Source organism: Scomber japonicus, chromosome 12 (assembly GCF_027409825.1).
Source record: "Scomber japonicus isolate fScoJap1 chromosome 12, fScoJap1.pri, whole genome shotgun sequence".
Taxonomy (NCBI): Eukaryota; Metazoa; Chordata; class Actinopteri; order Scombriformes; family Scombridae; genus Scomber; species Scomber japonicus.
This window is the reverse complement of record NC_070589.1, coordinates 24,525,746-24,547,591: the sequence shown is the minus strand read 5'-3', so window position 1 is coordinate 24,547,591 and position 21,846 is coordinate 24,525,746. Positions and strand designations below refer to the sequence as shown.

At 37.7% G+C, this 21,846-nt stretch overlaps 1 protein-coding gene across 1 annotated transcript; it reads left to right on the top strand.

Annotated features, from left to right (window-relative positions):
* Positions 1-13,967: 13,967 nt before the first annotated feature.
* On the top strand, positions 13,968-19,055 carry LOC128368886 (cathepsin Z). Its single transcript, XM_053329791.1, has 6 exons — positions 13,968-14,116; positions 15,830-15,993; positions 16,088-16,267; positions 17,492-17,639; positions 18,514-18,679; positions 18,788-19,055. The coding sequence occupies exons 1-6, from the start codon at positions 13,980-13,982 to the stop codon at positions 18,899-18,901; spliced, it is 909 nt and encodes a 302-aa protein (XP_053185766.1). The 5' UTR covers positions 13,968-13,979; the 3' UTR covers positions 18,902-19,055.
* Positions 19,056-21,846: the final 2,791 nt, after the last annotated feature.

Below are 21,846 nucleotides of genomic sequence, written 5' to 3'. Positions count from 1 at the left end.
GCATCTGCACATCCACAGATATCTCTGTCTGGGTCAGTGTTGTACTTTACGTTGAATATTTGGTATCTGTATGCTCATAATCATGTTCTCACTCCAAACTCAGTGCCAGTAAACACATAAACAGCGGCCTGTTTGATGAGCGAAACTGTAGCTGTGTGCAAATGTGTGTGTGTCTGTGTGTGGTGGTAGAGGGACTGTGTACACATTGGCCGAGCAGTTCTGCGCTTTTCAATAGAGGTGCTGTCAGATGGCCAACAGGAAGCTGAGACTATGTAACGTCAGCAGACAGGTCTTTCACTAGGACACGAGAGCAGCGAGGAGCGGCAACATATATTACTCTTCTGGATGTATACAGTAAGGGAGATGTTAGGAGTCGGATAACATCTGCTGTGTAGCCGTGTTTCCTTAATGTTTATCAAACACAGAGAGGCCAAAAAAACTAACCTTTTTTTGTCTATTTAGCCCCAAAAACATTCAAGATGAAGGCCAAAAAACTAAGAACTTGCAATAGACTGTGAGCTACTGGGTGATTTACTTTACTCAATTTTAAAGGAAAAACTGAATGAAATTCAGCTGATGCCAGATGACAGATATCAGCATCACTCTCATCTCAAATGCTGTCTGTTCATCCACACGTTTCCACTTTACATTTCCTTCATCCTGTCAGTTACTGTGTACAGCTGCAGTGAATGACAAGAGCTCATTTGCACTCTGAAAAAACATCAAATATTAAAGTTATGTTTACGATAAAAGGGAAAGCAATTCTTCTCTCCCTCACGACCACATTATTAATTCATACTGTTAAAACGACTTTCCACGAATTAATGGAGACAATGCATGGCCTCACAATTGCTTTTGGAAATAAAGGGGGGCGTCCGGCTGTCAAGTGATGCATTATGGTGGTACTGAGTGGGTCTTATCTATAGAAAGCATGCTGTTAGCTTTAAAAGTACCTCAGCCGCCCTCATTAGTCTTACACAGACACCACAGTACAACCTCAGTGGCAGTTAGACACTAATCATTTTCACTTGTGGCCTACCACAGAATTACAGCTTAAAACACAAAGTAAGCTCCATTTAATAGAGCCTGCATCCGAGGTGTGATGATACCTTCAAGCATCATTTCCACCAACTCTAAACCAGCATGTATGTCTTCTTATTATTCTTCTTCTTCTAATGATAGGTCTCCTCCATTCAAAGTGGTAGAAGTGACTCCTAAGTCCAAACAACCCTCCGTGTTAAGGATGAATCATCTTCTAAACCAGCATAGCAAAGCGGTGAATCAGCAACACATCTGTGTAGAGTGCTGTTGTTTAAAAAAAAAAAAGTTACAAGTGCCGTAAACAAAAACAACAAAGTCTGCAAAAAATCACCACTGACTGAAAATCAAAACACGGCATGTAGCTGTAACAATGTCTAATCAATATAAATGTTCATTAACAACATTAACACAACAGTCATGTACTGAATGCCTAATCAGTGGTTCGGCAATCAATAATAACACTGATAATTCGTTAATAACCAATAAGCAACATCCAGAAACCATACTAGACACCACAGATATTAATTCATGATATTATAATTAAAGGTGTTATAGTTGTAGTTTTGTGTCATTCAACAAAAACTCATCTGTGACTGAATTACAGAATTACAAACTGTGAGAGGACAAAAAGATGCACTTAATATTAGTCTGTTTTTAATCATTAGATTTGTCTTTAAATGCTTTAAATTACTGTGATGTTTTTTAGGGGGTCAGATTTCAGAGTAAAGACATCAGCAGTGGTGACAGATGAACTGTGACCTCCAGCATGAAGAAGTCAATCACAAATCACCATAATAATCTATCAGCATTTCACACAGACATTAATGTGATTTCTGCTCATAACAATCTGTATACTCAGATATTTTAGGTTTCAACTACTGTAGTTTAGATCTTGAATGAAAGCCCCAGTGTAAAAAAGAAAGTGTTTAAAGTCCAATAAAAATGAAGATGAATCACTGAGTACAAATATTAAAGTAAGAGCCTTCCTTTAAAGTTTCATTTGTATTAATTATTGTAGATTTGTAAGATAATATCAGTGACTTCACTTTAAGGTTATTAACTATTAATTGGTCAATTTCCCAGCCCAACCTGGTGCACACACATAGCACTTTAGGCCAAATTCAAATGCGTAAAACAAAATTGAAATTTAGAAAATTTAGAAAAACAAAACTCACCAGCTGCAAGACATAGTGGCAGCAGTAACCTGAAGACCAGCCCGCACACCACCTCAGAGGCCATGGCTCTGGGTAGTCCGTGTTGAATCCAGGTAAAAGAAGCCGAGGATTGTCTCTCTAGGGTTTCTCTTGCATCCCAAACTCCTGCGCTCTGTCAAATCCCAGCTGGCATCAAACTGGTGCGCTCCTCCAAACGGCCACATCAGCTCTCCCTAAAGACACCTGGGCGCCGTTTATTCCATAGTAAGAGGCTGCGCATTTACCAAGCTTTACCACAGCAGACGAGTCACCGGTGAATAATGTCACCATGATATAGTTTAGTTGCTCAAGTGCGTTGAAGTCATGTTGAGGCAGCAAAAAACGGAGCAAGCGGACTCAGGTGTGCGCAGAAGAGCGCGTAAAAATGCCGGAGAAAGGAGCCAACAAGTCCTAAAGTCCAATTAACCTCTCTATTTTTAACTTCAAAACCACATTAACTAGCAATATTCAAAATATTATAAAGTCTAATTTCACTTCTTGTCTGTGGAGCGTTTAAAGAACACTCAGAAACCTCGGATCAATCTGCCCTTCCCGTTCGGTCCCTTTAGTGAAATTTGACTTTCTGACTTCTGGTGTGGACTGCATTCACCAACAGGAGGCTACAGGACGGAGCCTGTGATTGACATCCAGCTCAACCAATCACAAGTCGTCCTTTGGTAACGATCCAGCCCCCGGTGATAATTGGAGGCAAGAGGTGGGACGCAGGGGATGGATGCAAATACCACAAGTATTATAAGATAAACGTGTCACAAATCCAAAAGCTTTACTCTCAGCATGTAAAAATATTTTAACATTTCGCTTTTGTTTTTTAAATGTGCATCTTTAAGGGGAAAAAAGCAAAACCCACTTCCAGCAACATTTTAGGGATTTCAAGAGGATTTCACTGACTATTGCATCCCCTCAAATCTGATATCCAGCTGTTTATTAGAGGGAAACAGCGACGCCTACTGGTTTGAAAGCAGCTTGCACAAAACATCCACTGCAATCTAATATTACTGCAAAACAGACCTGTCAGTCTTCTCCTTGGAGGCAGGAGAGATCAGTTCACCAAACATGTTTTCAGTTTTTGAAAAAATTATGAGCATTGTAGCAAAACAAAAAAAACTTCTCTAATTAAATTTGAGGGGGGAAAATAGATGTATCGTGACTCAAACCTCAAACCCAGATTGCTCAAATCTGTTCATGAATTTATCCAAAATACTTGAGAAATGTTGGGGGGGCATCTTTGTGGTGTTGGTTGTGACAGGAAAAGTACAGAATTTGAATCCATGTGACATCTGCTGAGGTGTCCTTGATGAAGATGCTGAATCCTTTTATGCAAATGTAAGCTGAATTTGACCTCTGACCTCAGTGTAAAACAAGACAGAAAACAAAAAGAAAGAAATCTGCTTCAGATTATTAGTATGCGTTATAATATTATTGCGGCAGTTATGTACTGTAATAGTTTGAAAATCACTTAAATAACTTGAGCTTGAGAGTAATTTGTGTATATTACCTTTACTTCAAAACTAAAATAAAAATGTAACCTAATAAGGATACTGTTGTTTGCCTTTAGCAGCTGTTTCAATCCACTGTTCACAGCACTGGTCCAAGAAGTAAAATGACCAATACAGCAATATAAAAAATATCCCACAAGTTCAGCAAGCTATGTTGCAGAAAAAAAAAGTAAATCAAGTCAAGACTCAAAAATAATGTCTTAGTATCTCAAAATAATAAATCTCAAAATAACGAGAAACTAATAAGATATTATTTTGAGATAGTTTCTCAATACTTTGAGTTACTAAGTCATTTTGAGATACTAAGTCGTTATTTTGAGATGGTTTCTCATTATATTGACTTACAGGATATTTTTTCATCACAGAAATGGGCTTCCATATATAAGGACTTAGTAAAGTTACTGTGGGTTGTTGTTCACAGTCTGTGGCTCTTCTGTTGAGTAGCAGGATGCAGTCAGGCTCAGTGTGACCATCTTCTCTGTCTATGATAAAATGACATGTTGTAGCCTCTTTCCAGATTTGATTAAGAGCTGCAAAGATTAGTCAATTCATTGAGCAACAGGAAATTAATCGCCAACCATTTTGATAATTGATTATTGTTATGAGTCATTTTTTAAAGGAACAATCCTAAATTCCCTGGTTCCAGTTTCTTAAATGTGAGTATTTTCTGGTCTCTTTTATCCACTATGTTAGTAAACTGAGTATATTTGAGTTATGGACTGTTGGAACAAGACATTAAGGTTTCATTTTGGGATTTTGGAAACAGTGATCAACAATTTTCATCATTTTCTTCTTCCTCTCTTTATAGACCAAACATGATCATGAAAATAATCATCAGTTGCATCCTTGATTTAATACGTTGTATTGAAATAAGCACTCCAGCTACATATGTGGATGATTTAATTTAAATAATGTAAAACTAGAGAGTACCGTCATGAAATAAAATAATTTGAAACATATGATTATCCTCTTTGGTTTATGATTTTTTTTCAAATGGGAGCATGGGGCAACAGAGCAGATATGTATCCTGTGGTAGACAACAAAAAGGCAGTTTAATTTCAGTTGGACTTTGAATATGGAGCATTATTTAGAGCCAGAAAGCAATTAGCTTTGTTTAGCATAAACACTGGAAGCAGAGGGAAACAATTACTCTGGCAATATCCAAAGTTTAAAAGTACACCTCCCAACACAACAGAAACAGTTCAAAATATTGTGGTTAACACTTAGCTAACACTTAAAACTTCATTTTCAGTCATTTATCACAACTGGAAACTGCATTGAAATCAAAGCCACAGAGTGCTGACCTCATGTTTACTTGTTATGGATACAATAAAGAGGAGCAGCCAAGTCTAAACTCAGTACTACAGCATTACATATGAATAAAACCAATCAATCATGCATGATTTGATATGTTTAATGACTATATTGACAAGGAAATGATCCATGCTGTTATTTTCTCCAAAGTGCATTAGGCAGGAGGAAAGCAAGGTATGATGGGAGTCATCAGGACAGCGCCAAATGACCCTCCTGTACCTCCACGTGGAAACGCAGGGCACTTAGCACAGCAAAGGTCTTTTTTGTGAAATGATGAATCATCGCTTGGCCTAATCACCAAAATGGATTCAGTTTATGAAAATAAGAAAAATAAATTGCTAAAAGCTGCTGAGGGAAAAGCTGACTTTGAGAGATCATCAACATGCGTGCTGCCAACCTCTGCCCTAAAGCCTGACTTTTCACTGGAAATCCAGACAGGCTGGATATACTCTGCTGCAGCGGTCATGTGGGAGCAGCCAGAGAGTCACCATGAGGCCCTGAACTGCAGCCAGAAATAATCAATAACCAACCTCAAAACATCAGTCGTCAGGCCTTGATTTGTTTCTCCTTGTTTGAAGTCCGGACTTGCTGATCTAATCCCTCAGATGGATTTGAATCTTAAGTAACATTTGTCTTTGATCCATTATTCATCCAGTCCTTGAGAGGGAGTTATTGATAAGCCCCGGGGCCAAATGGACAAAACAGTTGTGCACAGTTCACAGTGGAGGTTCAGGTCAGTTACTCCTGACTCACCTGCCTCACACTGTGTCCACAATTATGAGAAATTCAACAAATTGCCTGTTTTCTATATTTGATTCCTGTTCTTGCCTCCAAATGACATTGTGTCGAGAAATATGATAATCAATAGCTTAAAGGTAGGGACAGTAAGTCACAAAATAGCCACGTAGAAATATGATCTTTATCAAGAAGGGGAAGGTAATGGGATTTTTAGTTGAATGCATACTGGGAAGAAAAGGTTTAAATTTGATTTGTTTGATAAAAAAGAAAAAGATAATGACTCACTGATGGAGGTGTGTAGATTTCATATTTCTGCATGAATAAAAGTCTATTTGCAAGGATTAAAAAAAGTCTGATAACTTTAAATTAATATCTAGTATCATAAATGTAGTGTATCAGCATTCATCATTACTTTATTTTAATGTGGTGTTTCTGTGGTTCATTTGTAGTTTTCTGCGTAACTAGACACCCCTGAACTGTTTGTTTGGACAAGGCCTCTTACTTCTTAAATCTTAATATTTAGTATAACCTTTTCCTGTTTCAACATCAAAATACTTCAGTGCACAAAGCCAGGTCCGTAAAAAAATGGTTTTGGCCTGCCCAAAGCCCTGACCCCAACAACCCCATCCAACATCTTTAGCATGACTGAATGGGAGCAAATTTCAATTGCCTGTTTCCAAAATCAGGTGGAAAGCCTGGAACCAGAAGAGCGGTGGGTGTTACAGCAGCAGATTGGATAACTGACCCAACATATATGGGACTGCTGTGATGCTCATCCATGTACCTGATATGGGATGGGAGCTGTAGATCAAAATGTCATCAATAAATATAAAAGTGAGAAATTTTCTGTTTCATTCGTGATCACACAGACTGTTAATTCAATGAAAGACAGTCAGGAACCAAAGATGTATACTCTATGTTGACAAGATGACAGTAGCTCTTTTACAGATATGATGCTCTGAAGCTTTTAGATCGACAGTCCCTGTTAAGCTTAGAAATGGCAGCCAGCAAAACATCTTGACTCAAGTTCAACTCATGCACTTGTTTAGGATCTCTCAACCATATCACACTGTACTCTACCAGCAGATTGATTTTTTTTTCTTTTGCAAAAATGGTCAGTTAGTCTGCCAGAAAGACACTTGCAGGAATGAATTATTTTGTGGATAAATAGAGTATTGATTCTAGTGGCACAGAGACCCTGCCAGCCTAAAATATTCATGTGAACAGAGACAATCCTTCCTCATGCTGAGTCTAAGCTGATTCTAATGATTTGATGCTGAAGATCCCTCACTACCAGTCTGCAGCAGCATTTGCCAAGAAGAAAAGTGCAAATGAGATTAACGTCCAGATTGCTTCAATATTGATCTGTGAGTGAAATCTACACTGTGTGCGCGTTCAATATTTACATGGATGCACTTTCCATGCACTCTGAAGGTGCCTCTACTTAAGTGGGCTTTTTAGTATATTTCTGTGGTGACTGCGGGCAGATCATCTCTTTTGGAATTTAGACAGACACATATCACTGTTGAAAACCTTAACCTGTAACTCCAGTTTGTGTTCATTTAATGGCACCTTTTGAAATGTTGTCAGCTCTTTTAGGTACATGGCAATTGTTTAAATATGACAGTTTGGTTATACAAGTTATTCTTTCATGATATAACAACATGTCTATTGCTAGTGTCTCTGTGAGGCTGTATGTAACTGTACATTGAGCTAAATGCTTAAGTCCATATGTTCACATGCTCACAATGACAATGAGCTTATCATTAAACATACTTGTGTTTAACACTTGGAATTCAACACCTTAGTTTTAGTTTGCTAGTGTGCTAATTAGCATTGAATATAAAGTACAGCTGAGGTTGATGGGAATCTCATATTTTCTAGTTGTAGTTAAAAATATTGCTCAAATTAAAAAATGAGAGCTAATGATGGTACTAGATGAGTCATCAACACTAACTCAAAGTTTTGCGCTCAAGTTACTGAATAATGGAAAACTTCTACCTGCTGGTGGTGCTGGGGGTGGGGGGGAATAAATAGTACCAGCAATCAGATCTCAACACAGGTATTAATTGAGTAATAAAATCACCCTATTCCTTCAAATTATTTTTTTTTCTGCGCACATGCAAATAATAACTGATTGATTGACTCTCTGATACAATATTTTCCTACTCATGAATTGGAAATAAGAAATAATGTTCCTATTTTCAATTTTCTCAGTTGATGTGATGATATTTAAACATATTATAGGGACCTGTATAGGGACAAAACAGACATTTCTGAGACACTGTGAAATAAACATTTTATACTGTCCCTGCTTTAAGTCTCTAGCTGTCACTTACTAGGAGTGTCCCCTGTCCTGTATTGTTCAATAAAATTTTAATTAATTCACCAGAGACATTGAAAATCTGTAGCAAATTCCACAGCAATCTAGCTAACAGTTGTCAAAACATCTCACTAAATGCCAAAAATGTGAACTTCTTGGTGGCACTAGGGGAAAAATTCTGGTGATCACTGAAGTCAGTAGGATTCATACTCTGGAAACCACAAATGTACAAAATGTCATGATAGTTCATCCTGGAGATAAATGGATGAGTTACAGATGTGATACCTGACGTTTAGGATGAAGGAAAGACAAATGGACATAACTTGGTGGCATGTATGGACAAGAAACAATTATAGTCAAAAGTGCTTTCAATGTACAAGTCAACATATCCTTTAACCACTTAACGCACGCTGTTCCGTCTACGGGACAGGACGGATGTTAGGAGGTAGCCACAAGTTCTTCTGAATGTTTTAAACACCAACCCTTAAACATATATATTCATGCCGTACATTGTTGGAAAGCTTAGATTGTCCTGATTCATTCAAGACCACTCACGACTTATATGGTTGCTCACAGCCGTAATAGTATTAGCGATTAGCTCGGCTAGCCCCTGAGCTAAGTAAGAAAAGCTATAATGCTACATACCTTCAAAGTCTTCCCTTTATCCACAACGATCATCTTATGACTCAGAACTTTCTGTACAGCTCGCCAAGTATCCATTCTTGTGAAATATGAAATCCGTTTCCATAAAAACGGAATACTTTCCTCAATATGTCAACATGTATTTAGTCCAACACGTAACGTAATAACACAAATAACAAACCATATACGGTCCGTTTACGTCATTTCCTGACCTGCGCGTCCATCTCAGAGTAGAGTAAGTCCTTCTAATAGGCAAGTCATCTCACTCGGCGGCAAAACTGGCCACGCCTCCGGGCAGCTATTTGGCCATAGGAAGACCAACCGGCTATCTAAATGAATAGGGAGAGAGCTGTATCTCCATGTCCCGAGGTCTAAGGGACATAAAAAACATATGTTTTGAAATCACGATGAAAATCAAACTATAATCACTGAAAGGGTTTGATGGTTTACAAAACATTACGTTACTTCAACTACTACTCAAATATACATGTAGCAATGACACAGCTATATTTATTTAATAGCAATGACAGCATGATTTCTTCTCCTCTCTCTGGATATAAGAGAACAACGTTAGACACTATTTTATTATTGCAAATCGATGCAGGATATTGGCATTTGTTAACTGATGATTCAATGCCTGTTAATGTCATCAAGCCGTGTATTGTCTCAGCATTAGCAGGCAGGATGCTTACGTTAATGCACATATATCCAGGACACAGGCGCCATCAAAGAACTATTAACAGATATCTTTTATTAGTAACATTACATTACATCCTGATAGATGTACAGCACTCTGATTAAAGGGCTACGATGCATTACTGAAGATTGCCTCTGAGTTTAGTTTTTAACACAGCAGCAAAGATCTAAGAGGTCAAAGGTCATCAGCACTTCATTCCTCTGGCCTGCAGCAGACAACAGTCTCTGTGTTTCATAACACAAAGGACTTCTTAGGAAGAGTAGGCGGCGTCTGCTCTCAGAAAATACACAATGTAAGTGACAAGATGAGGAGGAACGCCGAGTGTGTCTGCGATTTAAAATGCAGCAACAGAGGATAGGTTCATTCAGCCCGCAGTTAAAGCTCTGTTTTTATAACGTCTCATTTAGTGACGAGGGTTTGGTTTCTTTGGTAAATGTTTCAGAAGCTTCAAACACAGATGAATGAATTATTTGAGGCTAGCGACTACCGGGAACACTCAGCCTCCCTAACCTCACTGACATATACATCATCATTTTCTGATGTTGGCAGTCCTGACTCTGTGGTTACGTACTCTGTGATGAAGTGCTGTTTACGTTTTCATGATACCAACTTTACCTCAGCGTCTCTAAAAAAAGATTTATACTGGAATCAGTGATTTCCTACATTTCCCAGAATGACTTTCAACAACAACCCAAACAGCTGCAGGTCATATTCAAGATTGAAGATGTTTATTATCACTCCAATTATACAAGTACAGTCATGTGAAATACTTTGTTTGGGAGGCTCCATTACCATAGAAACAGTGAATAAATGTACCTATATAAAAGCCAAAAATAATTAGTTACATTTTTGAAAACATATACAGTATATATTAACTTGGAAAAAATGTCACAAAGATTGCATATACAATCAGTGGTATGGAATATAGCACAGAGGTTAGATTTCACTTCATGTATACGTGTGTGTGTGTGTGTGTGTGTGTGTGTGTGTGTGTGTGTGTGTGTGTGTGTGTGTGTTGTATTTAGTGGCCTTATGTTCGGAGGTCAGTCTGCTTGTGTGTTTTGAGACTCTTGCACATCCTTCCTGAGAACAGAAGGGAGATCAGGTCATTGTGTGGATGTTAGGGGTCTTTCCTGGGGCTTACCGGGACTTCCGCTGGATGTACAGGTCCTGCAGACTCGGCAGCTCACACCCGGTGATGTACCAACCTCCCCATGCAGTATCTTGCAGTGCATGCTGGTGCAGCTGCTTTACCAGGTGGTGAAGCAGAGGGATCTTAATGGTGCCCCAGTAGAAATCCAAGAGGATCTGGGGTCTCAGCACATACAGTATTTCTTTAAGCACCTGAAGCCATGCAGATGTTGTTCGGTCTTTTTAACAGCAGTGGTGTTGTGGTTAGACCATGTCAGGTCCTTGTGAATGTTTGGCCCCAGGTATCTGAAATATTCCACCCTCCAATGCTGTGCTGTTGATTGTGAGTGCCAGAAATGATTATGTGATGGTACATGAAAACAGCAATTGCGAGGAAAAGAGTATCTCTGATTCTTGTCTGATTGATTTCTTATTGTTTTTTATTGTTGCTCTTTTTGCCCTAGAAAAAAATCACTCTTCAATTCTGAAGAATGGAAAGCAAAACCTGAAGTTCACTTCTAAAAAACAAAACAGAAATATTAAACCTGAAAGTTCATTCTTGACTTTGGAAACTTTAATTAAACAAATCAAATTCTGTTTGCTTTTACCAGCATCTCAACGTGTTTTACTGGATAGAGGTTGACCAATTACCAATAACTGAGAAAGATGCAAGGTCATTTATTATTTATTCTCTGACTGAAAGAATAAAAATGAAACCTTGTTTTCAGTGTGACTCAGGACCGCCACTTCAGCTACTTGTTGACAAGTGAACCTTGAGTTGTTTTTTTATTTAATTAATCAGCAAAATCTTATTTAGAGTAGGGTTAAGTGTTTTTTATTCAGAGTTTAATATGTTTTCCCTTTAAAAATGTGAGAAAAAGCAAAAAACATCTGATTCATTTTTAGAAACCATCCTACGGTGTTTTTACTTGAACCAGCTTTTACTGCTCAGTAGCTTCTACACAACATGAGCTGCTCAGCATCATCATCAGGAGAAAGACCACAAACTGAAGATGGATTATGCATCAAACAGTAACCGGTGAGTGAATTATCTAGTGTTCCTGTTGAGGGTTCATTAGGTATCTAATGCACATCTAATCAGATTCTAGTTTTAGTCATTAAAAGCACAAACAATAGTGCTTCTCCCTTCACAAAAACGGACCTTGATTGAAGTTGAGCCTCATCCTGTAATGTAACCTTGTTAGGAGCTGAATATTATCTATGAAAACCCAACCAATCATCAGGCACTGCATTAGGTGTAATGTGATTGTAACTGGGAACTGAGTTCATTATTTAAAAGTTTCCTGCTGAGCCTGCAAGATCTGCATGACTCCAACACCTATTTCTGTTTAGAAGAGATTCATTTATTGATTGCTGTGAAGAAAAACTAAATTATTCAACTGAGGCAAAAAAATAAGAAGAAGAACAGAAAACAGAAATCTAAAACTGAAATACTTAACAATACAATATACACATATAGTACATACACAGCAAAAATGCTTTTATTGTTACTAAGAGTCACAACTTCTGTATTTATATGATTTCAAATATAGAGGTTAATTTCCATATCTCCAACTGTAGCTGTCAAATAGAGGCATAAAAGATATATTTTAAAGCCTTTATGAATATATGTGAATAATGTGAATTTGATTGTGTTAGGAGAAATAGTTTGCCTCCTTTCCTACTTTTCTTGAATTTTCCAGATTTGATACTGAATCAGAAGTCAAATCCTGTGTGTATCAGTGTGCAACAGTAACAGATTTCACTCTGGTGCTTTGTGGCGCATTAAGCTGATGCATTAACTTTCACTTCAGGCCTGGTGAGTTGTATTTTTATGTGGGAGCCGGACCGTGTGGGAGTAATTCATACTCCTGGGGAGTTAAAACTGCAGAGGTACAGAAACACTGCAAAGTTAATAATTGCTGTCAGATTGATAAAGTGGAGAGTAAAGCACAATATATTCCTCTAAAATGCTGGGGAGTAACAGTAAGGGGGAAAAAAGTAAAGTAGGCATATCTCAAAACAGTCTCAAGTATGACTTGAGTAATAAAATCCACCTCTGCCTTCAAACTCTGAATGCAAAGTTTTGGTTTTATCTGCTAAAAGCATTTGTTAAACTTTCTGTTTGTCATAGGAAAATATCCATATATTCCTAAATTAATACACATATATCATTAGATACACCTGTGCAGTCTAATGCAATACAACAGCACTGCCATAAATTATGTATTTACGATGCTTATACAGTTTCAGTTTTTGTTCACATTGTCAGAAAGGTGATAATTCTCCTATATATTTATTATTCAGGTCATAGTGGGTGGTAGTGTACTGGAGTGCATTATAATGAATGGTGTTCATTTTGTCCACTCAATTAGCATACGTTAGGGGGGGGGTAAAATATCAGGAACACTTTTCAATATAATGCACTGCGGTTCACCACCGACACCCACTACGACCTCAATAATAAACATAAAGTAGAATTATCACCTCATCTATACAGTATAGTCGCCTCTTCAGACATTACAGTATCTCTCGCTAACTTTTTACTATGACTTAGGATTAACTCATTTTCATTTCATATGTTAACTGTTATACCACAACACCAAGGCAAAGTCATTATATAGCTATGTAAACCTACTTGGCAATAAACTAATAAAAAATAATGATTACGTTGATGATTGATGATTACAAAGGGAGTTACATCTGAAGTCAGACTTTGCTCAGGAGGGTTTTTTTCCTCATTTCTTAATATTTAAAATGTTACTGAATACATATAGTATTGTTGTTTTTCATTCTTTGAAATCAACATTTTTTTATATTTTGTAAATAAATTGTGATGTTCTTATTCGGAGCACACGTGGGCTTAAATGGTGTCACAGTACCAATTAAGCTCATGCCAGACTTTTGACTTTTTTCATAAAATATCTTTATTTTATATTCCAAAATCTACATGAACTAAAGAAAAAATTTACAAATGAGAGATGAACCTTGCTTTATAAGAAATGATCTCCCTTATAAATCATGTCAGTATCCATGAAAAACACCTGAATTTAGACTTTGGTGCTTAATGGATACACTTACTCTAACAGCTGAAAACATTCATTATAAAATTAGAAAAGGTAATCAAAATGTGATGAAATGTAATAAGTTACATTACTTTGATTAAGTAATTGAAATTGTTACATTACGTATTACATTTTAAATAAGATGACTAGTAATCTATAATCTATTACATTTCTAAAGTAACCATCCCAATCCTGGTTATATATTTATATTGTAGCCTATTTACATCACAGCAGCTGGTTTAAAGTAGTCCAGTGCAATGCTCGTCCTCGCCAACAGGGGGCGAGCATTGCCCTTCACGTCACGTCACGTGAAGGCGGATGGCAGACATGGCGTCGTCAACAACAGCAGCTCTGCTCCTTTGTTTATCATCATCTCTCCTTGAGCTCAGCGTCTCTAAACTTTTATCTGAACCTTGTTACAAACCCATCACAGACGGACGAGCTCAATCTGTCAGGTGAGTAGAGAAATAAATGCACAAATTCATGTATCCTTAAAATGACACAGTTTGATGATTTCTGGCTTGTTGTTTACCTCAAAGCGCGTTCATGTTAATCCTCAACTGTGACTTGGGCGTCTGAAGTTTATAATTAACGGTTATGAAACATTGTTCATTCAACTAAGATAAAGTAAAATATCATAAGGTTTTTATTAGAGGTCGACCGATATGTTTTTTTTCACTGTCGATACTGTTATTATAACAGCAAGGAGAGCCATAATAGGGGTTATTATGGCTCTCCTTATAATAACAGTATTATGAAATGATGGGGCTAGAACTATGACAGTCATATTTTGCATCAAAAATAACAATATGGCATTATAAGTAAGACCTTAACTTAATTTTATATCTGAATTTCCCCCTAGTCTTAATATGAATGTGTTCTCATAAGAACTTCTATACATGTACTTATATGTGGAGAATCACACAATAATGCAAATTAATTAACGTAACAGTTAAGCTATGGGTTTTTTTTATAAATATGCTTCATTACAAGTAACAATATGCAATGTGCTTCTTTACCAGTCCTGCATTTAAAAGCCCATTTAAGTAAAAGAATAGTAGTATAGTTTCCTGCTAAATTTACTAACTAGGAGTTAGTTTGAAGTGTTTTGAAAGTCTCATAAGATAAATCTGGGAGGGTTTGAGAACATAGATTGTGTAAGAAAGAAGAAAAAACAAAGTTCTGTTACGCAGATTTGAATATTTTGTTCTGAAATACATGAATATTTGTGTCTTATTTTTCTTGAAACTGTGAGTGGAGATGTGTCTTTGGTGAAACTGCAGACAACTCCTAGACATCTGAAACATGACGAAGACACTATTTGTTTTTTTGATTTTGTTTTGTTGTGTTTTCTCTTGGCCTAAAAGTTTGAGAAACACTGGCTTAATCTTTAGCCACGAAGTGTAATTAAGTGTGATTAAATGAATAAGTCTGACTCTCCAGAGCCAATCCTGGTCCAATATTCAACTTACACAAGTGTGATGTTGAAACTTTAAGCCTCCAGTACACAAACACTAAAACTGACTTTACTGTGAAACATCTGCTGTTAAACGTTTGAGATTAAATATTTTAACATATTTATAGTCTGTGGATTTTTTTATGAGGGATAAGAAGATGTAATTTTAAAGGATTTTTACCAAATAAAGTTTTTGTGGATAAACCACATGAGACACTAATTATTATTCAAAGTAGAGTAAGCTGTTTTACATACATCTTTAAACATGTCTGGAGGGGATTTTTAACTTTAAGTGTAACTAAAGCTGTCACATTAATAAAGAGAAGTAAGAAGCACAATATTTCCCACTGAAATGAAATTTAGAAAAGTTTTGTGTCATTTTAATGCTGTCTGTAAATAAGTAGTATCAGTTGGACATTTAAGGAATTTACTGGTTCAAGGAGGCACTAAATTATGAATTATGCCTCTTCTGCATGGTGTGCAGGGTGATCATTAGTAATTATATAAAGGACCACTTTATCAAAAGTGTTTTAAATTACCCTTCGCTGATGACCTATAATTGTACCCAGTTTGGCAATTAAAGATACTCAGTCTAAGAATCAAGTATATTTTACATTATTAATAACTTTTACTTTATCAGAAATACAAGTTGTAGCTGATGTGAATAAAGAAATGTGGTATTAGACGTCTGCTTCATCTTCTTTATTTTCAGAACACAGCCTCGGCCGCATGAGTACGTGAAGGCGTCAGATCTTCCGGCGTCCTGGGACTGGAGGAACATTGACGGGAAGAATTATGTGAGCGTCACTAGAAACCAGCACATCCCCCAGTACTGTGGGTCCTGCTGGGCAATGGGAGCCACCAGTGCATTAGCTGGTAACCATGGCAATGGAGGGAAGGGCGGAGGAGTAGATGTGGATAGATACACTCAATAGACAACATGCTAATTTGTATTCTTTTTTTGACCAAGACCGTATCAACATCAAGCGTGGAGGAGTGTGGCCGTCGGCTTACCTGTCGGTCCAGAACGTGATAGACTGTGGGAGGGCGGGCTCCTGTTACGGAGGAGATCACCTGAGAGTCTACAGCTACGCACACGAGAAAGGCATTCCTGATGAAACCTGCAACAACTACCAAGCCAAAAACCAAAGTAAAGCAATTTTGATTTGAGATCTATTAAAAGTTTATACAAATCAAAGGAAGAACTCTCGGACACTGTCTTAACCAGGGGTGTTAATTTAGGCTCAATATTGAGGAAACTAAGTGTAATCTTATATTAGAGATGATGCAGTGCAGTGACCTTAAGATCCTCACATGTTCCTGGCTGGCATACTGCAGCAAATATTACCCAATAAAGTAATTTCTACTTCTCTGCACTCTAAATGAAAAGAAGTTATTGGTCAACCTTATTCTAAACACACACTCCCCTTACCTCCTTCATGCTAGTCTTCTTCACCCAGAAACATTTTGATTTTGATCTTGAGACAACTTCTGGCTGTTTTATCTATCTCGTGTTCCCCTCTCTCTGGTGAGATAGATGCTTTGGTTGCCATGGAGTCTGCAGACGGGAGTACATGCAGATGTTAGTGTCAAGGTTATTGATTCAAATGTAAATCTATTGGAGGGACCAGAACCCTAACTAGTAAAATTCACTCCAGGTTACCCTCAGTGTTGTAACACTTTAAAGCACCTTTAATTGATTTTTTTTATGTATCAAATGATGGCCGAGACCTCTGCAGCTCCCCTCGACTTTACAGAGCTTTATTTTGAAGTTCAGCTCATTGTTTAGCTGTCTAGCTGAGACTTTATTGTTGTGTTTCACTCTCAGTGCTCTCATAGCTTAATTTTTGACTGCAGCAGGCAGAGAAGAAGAAGCTCTAAATATAATCTACTATACACAACCTGCTCAGCACCAAATGAGAAATAAACACAGTTAGCATCTCACTGGTGAACATTGTGGAGCCTTTAGCAGCTAAAGAGCCAAATATTTCCCTCAGGAATTGTTAGAGATCAAAAACACAATAAAAAAAGAGAAAATATTGGATTTACATTCACCAGGTGGACAGAAACACAACTTGAAATGAATTATAGTGTTTCTCCATAACTGCTGGAGGTGTATATTTCTGTGTAAAACTTTTTGCCACCTGTATCAACTTAATTTCAATCCCCCCCCACCCCCCGCCCCACCTTTTTATGTAGTGGGTATGGGCAAAAAACTGAGCTATTTTGGGGGGAAATACAACTAAAAAAAAGGTAACAGTCAGTCTGCAAAGAGGCTGATGATGATGAAATTTAGTTAATGTTAATGTTGCATCCCTGCTTTTTAAATAACTGAAAACACTTTTCTCCCTTTTTGATTTTTGTTGGTCCACAGAGTGTGAGCTGTTTAACCAGTGTGGAACGTGCTCCTTTCAAGCGTGTGACGTTGTGAAGAACTACACTGTGTGGAAAGTTGGAGACTACGGAGACGTTTCTGGAAGAGACCACATGAAAGCTGAAATTTACACCAACGGGCCCATCAGGTAGTGTAAGTCTTGTTCCCCAGTCACTTCTGTTCATCCATCCACCTACACCCCCCCCCTCCTGTGTGAAGGAGGAGATCTAAGCCAAACTGTTCAGAGTCTTAATCTTAGTGGAAGTTTTAGTAGTAGATGCATATTTAATGATTCTTAAAACTTTTACAGCACTTCATGAATTTTATTTCACTCTGAAACATCTTCAAATTCATGAAACATTATTTTAAAGCCGCATGGCTCTGAACATATATATCAAATAAAGTCTTTTTTACCATGTAATTGTGTTGTATGCAAGCATGTATCCACTTTAATTAACACAACTGACCTTTATGTGGCTTAAAAATGTGAAGTTGGTCTTTTCACAGCCATCTACCAGTACATCTAACCATACAACTTACTTTTAGTACAAGTGTAGCTTTGACAGCTACTGCTACAAAAGCAGTTGTGGTTTTAAATTGTATGGGTTCAAATATGCCCAAGAAGATATTGGGCTTGTAAAATGATATTCAGAAATGATTTGCTTGTAGCTGTGTATTAATCTTTGCAAAAGAACACTGCATGAGAAATTAAAGTTTGTGAATGTGTAGACAAAATATGAGTGTGTAAATTAGTAAAATATGTGTACTCCTTTTAATGAGTGGGGTTACACAAAGAATCAGAAAACTGTGTGCACTCAAATGTTTCCACACTGTTTTTATTGTGTGTCCACACTGACACACAATTAAAGCTCTGCTGTGATAGCCAAAAGCCTGCCAAAACAAATCTCAATTACGACACTTATTTCATGATTTTAGTGATCAAAGAAATGTGCAAAAAAAAAAACAAGGAGAAAAGCCAGATGTTGCTGCAGCAGCTTGAACAACTTCTTTCTGTGTTTCAGCTGTGCGCTGATGGCCACTGACAGCCTGGAGGAATACTCTGGAGGGATCTTCTCAGAGTTTCACCCGCTCGCTTTGCCAAATCATATTGTGTCTGTGGCCGGCTGGGGTGTGGCAGAGGATGGGACTGAGCACTGGATTGTCAGGAACTCCTGGGGAGAGTTCTGGGTTGGTTTATCTCTCTCTTTCTCTCTCTCTCTCTCTCTCTCTCGTTTTTCTGAAGTCATTTTCACTGATATTGGGAATAAATTTAGGTCTTTGTTTGTTTTTTTTCAGGGAGAACATGGATGGGCGAGAATAGTCACCAGTGCCTATAAAGGAGGAAAAGGCAATTGGTTCAACCTGGGTATTGAGAAAAACTGTGCATATGGAGATCCTATTGTAACATAGACACACAGATGCCTAAATAAAATAATAGAAAGAATGTGGTTCTGGTATGTCTGGGTTTATTGGAAAAAACAACAAACCGTGTCATAGTTTGGGAAATTAAGTGGAAGGAAGACATCTGCTCATAAACCCTTAAAACACACATATCAAACCTTGTTACTGTAGGTTTCAGGAAAAAGAGCGTGTAGAGAGAGTGGTATGTGTTTTTTAACCCCCACAGCACCATTAAGGATGGTTTTTTTTAGGGGGGGGCTTCAAGTTGCACTCAACACAGATAAGACCTACGGTGAGGTTAAACCTGGGGGAAGACGTTCTGGGATGAGCTAAAAGTGGCTTGTTACGGTTTGTCAAAACCAGTGATGAGTCTGTATCTGTTGGGAGAACAGCAGGTTCTGTTTGCTTATGGCTGCAGCGACTTAGACAGGCACTGATTTAAAAATGATGTAGACATGGTGAAATATATTTAATAGAAATATAGAAATATAATGAGTTTTCGCTTATTAAGTCTCAAATTACCACCACTGAAGTATGCATTCAGTGTATTTCTACTTCATTTCATCTGTTTCATATGTTTAGTAATATCATGGGATGGGTTTTATTTTTCATCTTTTGTACATTTATATGTTTTTATGTTAATTTTCTGTCTTTTTTTATGTGAAGCAGTTGGTGCATGTAGCTTCTTTTGTTGTAAAGCACTTTGAGATGTTCCTTTTCATATGAAAGGTGCTATTCAAATAAAACTATTATAGATTTAGAAGCTGTGTTAGACTCTCTTTTGCTGAAGTAAATGTAGAGTTAGAGCTATCCGCATTATTTTTACAAGAGTGTACCACATTCAGACACTGAATTTAAATAAATATTTGAACACGGAACAGCTAAATAATTTCTAATGCCCTGCAAGGCTTGAAAACGCAATCTGGACTGATGACCTGCTTGCATGCCCGGATTCAATTTTAAGCTTGAAATAACTCACTCCCCATAATAAAAACCACAGACTGCAAAAACTGCACTTCACAGTTTCACTTCAGATCCTTTATCACACATTATTAGGGGAACTATTTACAGTATTCTTTCAAACGACACGCAAGCTGAGTCATCACATATAAATTCACGTGTGGTGAAACAGTGTTGGCAGGTCTGAGGAGAAGCAAGCTTACTGTTACACACTGCATAATATTGTTTCTGGAGGCTAACCGCTCAGACTCATTCAATATGAAGCAAATCTGGTTGATTGCAGTTTCACAGACCACCAGCAGCCGCCCCTCTTTAACATCAGCAGGATGTTCTTTTACCTTACATGCCAACCTGATTGACATGGAAAGCCTCTTATTGTCTTCATTTGATAAGTTAATGACTTAATTAATCTGTGTTTCCTGCAGATCTGAAAGATAGATAGGGGGCAGGGGACTATGGCCATGTGCTCTGTGTTTGTATGGTCATCAGAGGTTTTGGCTTTTGCATTTATTTATTTACTTATTTGTAGAGAGTTAGATGACAAGATTGATGCCACTCTGTGTCTGTGTTTTAAGGAAGGGGTTGGAGCCAGGGGCATGATTAAGCTGAACTATGATAAACTATGGAAGTGGAGGGGGGGGGGGGGGGGGGGGGTAGCCTCATTTTGTCCAAAGTTCAGCCAATTTACACTTTGCGTCGTGTTTGTTTAATCCATTTATTTGGACTCATGACCTCGGTATTTTTAAAATCACTTTGGCTTTTGAATAACAATGTAGGGAGGCAAAGCAGTGACTGTGCTGCTGTAGCCAAATTTTTTAGAAAAACTAAGGCCATGAGTGGAAGTTCTCGAAATTAACTCCAAAATGAAGGTCTTGGTGTTTCAAATCATATTCTGCAGGCCAGGAGGAAATACCAATTCTTGTTGAAAATATGTTGGACTTAAAGATACTGAGCAGCCTCACAATGTGTATATGTTTAACTGTAGATTATAAGCTCCCCTAATGGTTGGTAAACACCCTCCCCTTTCCCCAAATTCCCAGAAAAGAGACTTAGCACATGACCCAATTGTTCTCGATGCTAGCTGGGACCCTTACTGTGAATGAAAGCAGGATTTACAATATAAAGGAGTGTGAATTGTGTTTCTGTGCTGTTTTAAAGGAGAGTGGCTCCAAATTGGAAATCCGACTCCGTGGTGTAGTTTTGTTGGTATTAATGAATCTCTCAATGCTTCGTTAACCAGAACAGTGAGGAGTCATACAAGGCAGCATTGTTAAGCAATCAAGCTTGTGCATTTATAAGTTCTGTTTGAACATGAAGGAAAATACACACAAAATGTGTTGCAAGTGGAGCAAAACCAAGATGCACATATGGAATGAAGCAGAGTCTTTAACAGTTGGCTTCTGGAGACAAAAATGGTCATTCATGATCACAAACAATTCATAAGGCTGAAAACTGAGATGCCATTCCCTTTAATAATCGTGTCATGTGTCAATGTCCTTTTTGTGCTGATTCCATTGAATGAATGCTGTAGTTTTCTCTTCCGCAGCTTCCTCAAATCTTGAACTGAATGTCTGCAGCTGCTGGAACAAATGTTTCAGAGGTCAGGGTTAGGGCAAGCGCAGAAAGGAAGGTTGTATGATTCCTGTTTAATATGAGTATGAATGGAAAAACTGGCATGAGCAGCATCTGAAAACAAACTGGTTAAGCAGGTAAGTATCCTCTGAGGCCATAATTAACAGTTTCGTTTAAGTAGTTTCCTTTATGAAGGCCCGGTGGTTCTTGTTTCAGAGCTGCACTCATAAAGAGTCTCGAGGTGATTAGATTGCTGCTCTTAATCACTTAATCTCATTTGTCCCATAGTTGCTGGCTCTTTTCCATCTGTTAGTATTTGTGTGTGAGCGTGGACAGATGCCAGGTTGACTGGTCGTCGATCGGATGAGCCTTTAACAGAATCGTTACATCATTACGAGTCTGATAACCTGGATTTTTTTTTT